We start from the raw sequence: 5,910 nt of genomic DNA on the forward strand, positions 1-5,910 counted from the left end.
CCTCCCCGATAACAGCCAATATAAAGATGTACACACTGGAATGATAAGGATTCAACANCCGATTTCGTCAAAGTTAAAAAAACGGAAAAAATTTTATGTCTTAGATGAAACATCAGATATTCTAAAAAATAATTAAAATTGGTTTATTTCGATTTTCTTTATGAATCCTTCACTTTGACCCATATTTCATGAGCAACCAACTCGGCAACGGCGGCAGAATGCGTCACCTATTTTCGTGTACAATGTTTGATCTATAAATAAGTCTAGAAAAACACGTTGTATGGGTACCGGGTGGTATAATTGACTTCTCTTAATATTTATCTTTAATATCATTTCAGGGAGCCGCGGTGTCTCAGTGAGTTAGACGCTTGCTCGCTAACCTGAATGTCCAGGGTTCAATCCCGGTCGAGATAATACCTGCGGATTTTTCAACCCGATTTCCCCCTGTCAGTGATGCAGGTACGAGGGGCTGACATTGAAAAAGCATCTAGTCGTTCGGATTGGGCAATAAACCGAGGCCCCGTGTGCTACAGGCTGTGCACGTTAAAGATCCCTCGACAGTTGGAAATCGTAAAAGAGCAGGCTAATACCGCTGTCCTGGCAAAATTTCCCTCATTGCATCGTGCATGGCGTTGCCCGTCTTCATTAGCCCACATGGTGCAGAAAAGTAGGACGTAAAACTCCATTCATTTCATTTCATTTTAATATCAATTTATATAACTAGTGACAATTCCTTCAAAGAACCACGATTTAAAAAAAAAATAGTGACTACAAAATAAGATACGTAGCGTGATTTATTGCTAAAAGTCACTGAAACAACATAAGAATATGGACTACATTGTGTTCCATAGAAATTTTCTGCCAACACAGAATCCGCTAGTTGATCACGTGACTTCATTCGTTGGAATATATTCTAGCAGACGACACTTGGAATTCCGATTACCGCTTGGGATTATAAGGAAATTCGGCCCAAAAATAATGGTGACGTTTGGTAATAACTGAAATCCGCCATTTTGTATTTGTCAAAGTATACATTATTACATTTTACCTTCTTGAAACTACTGGATTCATTCTACTAGCTGATATTGTAGAGAAAACCCATGTTTATCAAAACAAACTAATGCGGAGGTCGCGCAAGGTCGCTCAAGTAAATTATTAATCCTTTCCGGAAATCCACGAATAATACGTTTCCACGAAATTACGTTACTTGACTGTACTGGTAAAATAGTCGATTTTTACAAACTGAAAATGGGAATATGCACAAAAATTCTACATTGTAACAAAAATAAATGATGCTGTCTGTCTGGCCATCCCATTTAATGTGAAAGGATTTGGTCAAGGCAGTTTATGATGAAGTTGTAATCACATCAACTTGAAACTAGGTACACATCTTCATTATGAATAGATATTTCTCAAATATGCCAAATTTTCATGGTTCACTGTACATAGAAAATGATAATGCCAGTGGGGCATAAGTGTACCGTGGACAAAATTTCTTGTTTACATTTTTATTAACCTGATCATTTTAGTGCTACTATGTACAATAATTTTCTCTTTTTTTAAGGAACTTGCCAGCTGCTAAGATGACGAAGTATATTGTTTTTGAGGCCAATTTGCTAGAACTTTTTGATAGGTGCAGAGTGTGTATGACACCTTGCAGTGGGAATATCAATTCTATCTCGTTTCGGTTTATCTGTAGAGATCCAATGAGATATGCGTATGCGCCAATCGGTTGCTATCACGCTTTGAAGCCAAGCAGTCGCAATTATAAAACAGGACGAGTTTCTTCAAATTTTTTTTTAAATTTATTGAACCCGTTGAATCTTATCAACAACTTTAAAGATGAAGAAATCGTCAGGGTCTAGTAGCGAGTAGTGAGCTTCTTGGGTCATGGTTTTCACAATTGTGTTTGAGAAGACATGAACTCATCAGACCTGAGTTCCACTCAGAGTATTTACATTTGTGCTCTCCATCAATCAAGTATACTGACAAACTTTTTGGAGATGAGATTGAGAAAAAAAGACATTACAGATGTCAATAGAGTTAGAAGTCGTTTGAAAAATTCCTCTCAACGTGTAAGAAGCAATACTTTCACACATTCATGGAAAAATAATCGGGAACGTTTCACACCATATTGCAAAACAAATCCTAGTTTTTTTAGGAAAAAGCCGCCCACATTATGGAGACGGACCTACATACAAACAACAACAGAAGACATATCAGAAAACAAAGCAAAGAAAAGACTAGAGCCACTCGTGGCACAGAGTGGGACTTTGCAAATGTAGCAAATTGCAAAAGACCCTGAAAAAATCATCCTTCCACGATAATTAGATCAAGCGCAAGAACAGTCTAAAGTTGAGAAATTTTCATTTTTTTTTGGAACTATAAAGCTGAAACAACTGAGCTGTTAACACAAACTGTCCAAAAGGATGAGGTAATTGTGTGCAAAGTCCCTTTTTTAACAAACGTATCCTATGCGAGTTATGCCCCAGCCCCAAAATGTAAACAATTAGTAATTCAAACCGGATGTGCCACGCCCACCTCAATTTTTTTGCCACAGGTGAATTCATATTCAAAGTGTCTAGTTGTATACCAAATATCAAGGTTCTCCATAAAATAGGCCATAAGATATACATACACCAAGATCAAAAAGACACAATTATGGTAAAACAAAACTCAAATTTGAAAAAATCACAAATTTCAATTTTGCTTTAAAAAAGCAATTGTTCTATATCTATGTAAAATGCATGAGAAGAACATTAGGAAACCGAAAAAATTAACCCTCTAGGTTAATTAGGTCACGTGTTAGAGCAGTCCAAAGTTGCGAATTTGGCTTTTTACGGATAGCTATAAAACCGGAAGTACATGTCTGGGGTCAAAGGTAATGATAGCCAAGGTCAATGACCTTTGACCCTAAAAAGGTCAAGGTCATCAAAGGTCAAGGTCACGAGATACAAGCCTTCAAAAAGTGAAAAAATTCGACCGGAAGTTGCGAAAAAAGCAAAAGTCAAATTCAAAAATCCATTTCCAACATTTTTGTCGCCATCGACTAAAGTATACACCAACATAAAAATTTGACCAATCCCATTCTCCCCCGAAGCCCCATTTTGAGTTTTATGAAAAAGTATCAAATCAAGATGGCGGCCGAAGTATTTTTTTCGGACTAAATTTTATTTTAAAATCGGCCATAGAATTAGGATTAATAACGATATACATAATTTCGTTGAAATATTTCAATCACACCGGAAGTTATTCAACCAGAAGTGAAAATCGATTTTCCACTTTAACCGGAAGTGACGCAAAAATTTTGAATACGTCAAATGGTTTACATTAGTGACATGCATCTTTTATCAAAATTTCAGATTAATCCGAAAAAAACTGAAAAATGGTCCAAAAATTTCGAAAATCGGCCAAAAAATGTATGCTACGAATTTTCGAAATTTGAAATTTTTTAAGTGCTAACAGTGCAAAAATACGCCTTCTAGAACCGATTTTCGACTTTTTGCACATGTTGAACTGTGGCACTTCCGGTTTTGCAAAAATGTTTCAGTATACACTTAAGGAACACGTCGCCACTACAGAAGGTCTAGAGAAGTTGAATGGTTGCTGCAACTACTGTAGTCTAAGCTCAGGAAGGTGTGTAAATTTCGAAAAAAAAAAAAAAACTAGAGCCACTCGTGGCACAGAGTGGGACTTTGCAAATGTAGCAAATTGCAAAAGACCCCGAAAAAATCATCCTTCCAGGATAATTAGATCAAGCGCAAGAACAGTCTAAAGTTGAGAAATTTTCATTTTTTAGAAGATTCTAATACCGGAAGTAGACGTCAGACCTTACAAATGAAAGTATCAGCAGATAGCCAAGGTCAATGACCTTTGATCTTGTAAAAGAGAAAGTCTAAAAAGGTCAAGATCAAGAGATATACGTCATAAAAATTTCTAATTGCACACGACTATAAAACCGGAAGTTGACATAGGACAGCAAATATGAAAGTACAAATAGATAGCCAATGCCAATGACGTTTGATCCTACAAAGGTCAAGGTCAACAAAGGTCAAAGTCAAAAATTGAAAATTTTCAATTTACAAAACCTGTTCCTTTTTTTGAACTAAGAAGCGGAAACAAACGAAATTCTAAGACAAAGTGGCTCACAATATGAGGTAATTGTATGCAAAGTTCCATTTTGAACAAATGTATACTTTGCGAGTTAAGCCCCTGGCCAAAAATGTCAATAATGAGTAATTAAACCCGGAAGTGCCACGCCCACTCATTTTTTTTTTTAATAAGTTAATCAATATTCAAAATGTTACGTTATGTTCCAAATGTCAAGTTCCTACATACTAGAGGTCAAAAGATATAGGTCAACAAAAGTCAACAAAGGTCAAAATCGAAAAATGAAAATATCCAAATGTTAAAACCCGTTCCTTTTTTGAAACTATAAAGCTGAAACAACTGAGCTGTTATTACATACTGGCCAAAAGGATGAGGTAATTGTGTGCAAAGTCTCTTTTTGAACAAACGCATCCTATGTGAGTTATGCCCCAGCCCCAAAATGTAAACAATTAGTAATTCAACCCGGATGTGCCACGCCCACATAAGTTTTTTGTCATAGGTGAATTCATATTCAAAGTGTCTAATTATATTCCAAATATCAAGGTTCTACATCAAATAGATCATAACATATACATACACTAAGCTCAAAAAGTCGCAAATATTGTAAAAAAAAAACTCAAATTTGAAAAAATCACGAATTTCAATTTTGCTTTAAAAAAACGATTGTTATATATCTATGTAAAGTACACGAGAAGCACATTAGGAAACCGAAAAAATTTACTCTCTAGGTTAATTAGGTCACGTGCTAGAGCAGTCCAAAGTTGCGAATTTGGATGTTTTTGGACAGCTATAAAAGCGAAAGTAGACGTCAGAGGTCAAATATGAGAGCATAAACTAATAGACAACGTCAATGACCTTTGACCCAATACAGGTCAAGGTCATCAAAGGTCAAGGTCAAAAATTGAAAATTTTGAATTCCAAAACCTGTTCCTTTTTTTGAACTAAGAAGCGGAAACAACCGAACGTCTAAGGCAAAGTGGCTCAATTCATGAGATAATTGTATGCAAAGTTCCATTTTGAACAAACGTATACTTTGCGAGTTATGCTCCTGGCCAAAAATGTCAATAATGAGTAATATTACCCGGATGTGCGACGCCCACCTTAATTTTTTTGCATAGGGTAATTGATATTCCAAATGTTATGTTGTGTTTCAAATTTCAAGCTTCTACATTATTCAAGTCAAAAGATATAGGTCAACAAATGTCAACAAAGGTCAAAATCGAAAAATGAAAATATCCAAATGTTAAAACCCGTTCCTTTTTTGGAACTATAAAGCTGAAACAACTGAGCTGTTAACACAAACTGGCGAAAAGGATGAGGTAATTGTGTGCAAAGTCCCTTTTTCATAAAACGTATCCTATGCGAGTTATGCCCCAGCCCCAAAATGTAAACAATTAGTAATTCAACCCGGATGTGCCACGCCCACCCCATTTTTTTTGCCATAGGTGAATTTATATTCAAAGTGTCTAGTTGTATTCCAAATATCAAGGTTCTCCATAAAATAGGTCATAAGATATACATACACCAAGATCAAAAAGACACAAATATGGTAAAACAAAACTCAAATTTGAAAAAATCACGAATTTCAATTTTGCTTTAAAAAAGCAATTGTTCTATATCTATGTAAAGTGCATGAGAAGAACATTAGGAAACCGAAAAAATTAACCCTCTAGGTTAATTAGGTCACGTGTTAGAGCAGTCCAAAGTTGCGAATTTGGCTTTTTACGGATAGCTATAAAACCGGAAGTACATGTCTGGGGTCAAAGGTCAAAGTATCAAATGATAGCCAAGGTCAATGAC

At 35.8% G+C, this 5,910-nt stretch overlaps 2 protein-coding genes across 2 annotated transcripts in view; both read left to right on the forward strand.

The window, feature by feature from the left end:
- LOTGIDRAFT_171429 (hypothetical protein) overlaps nt 1-384 on the forward strand; it is a gene marked incomplete at both ends in the record, with an annotated part of 2,224 nt that extends 1,840 nt beyond the window's left edge. The window contains one exon of the mRNA XM_009047623.1: nt 339-384. Coding sequence (XP_009045871.1) covers nt 339-384 — 46 coding nt within the window. The remainder of the gene's footprint in view (nt 1-338) is intronic.
- A 1,169-nt stretch (nt 385-1,553) lies between these two features.
- The window catches only part of LOTGIDRAFT_137344 (hypothetical protein), a gene marked incomplete at both ends in the record, with an annotated part of 13,004 nt that continues 8,647 nt past the window's right edge, over nt 1,554-5,910 (forward strand). Inside the window, one exon of the mRNA XM_009047624.1 lies at nt 1,554-1,695. Coding sequence (XP_009045872.1) covers nt 1,554-1,695 — 142 coding nt within the window. The remainder of the gene's footprint in view (nt 1,696-5,910) is intronic.

This window comes from Lottia gigantea, assembly GCF_000327385.1.
Source record: "Lottia gigantea unplaced genomic scaffold LOTGIsca_114, whole genome shotgun sequence".
Taxonomy (NCBI): domain Eukaryota; kingdom Metazoa; phylum Mollusca; class Gastropoda; family Lottiidae; genus Lottia; species Lottia gigantea.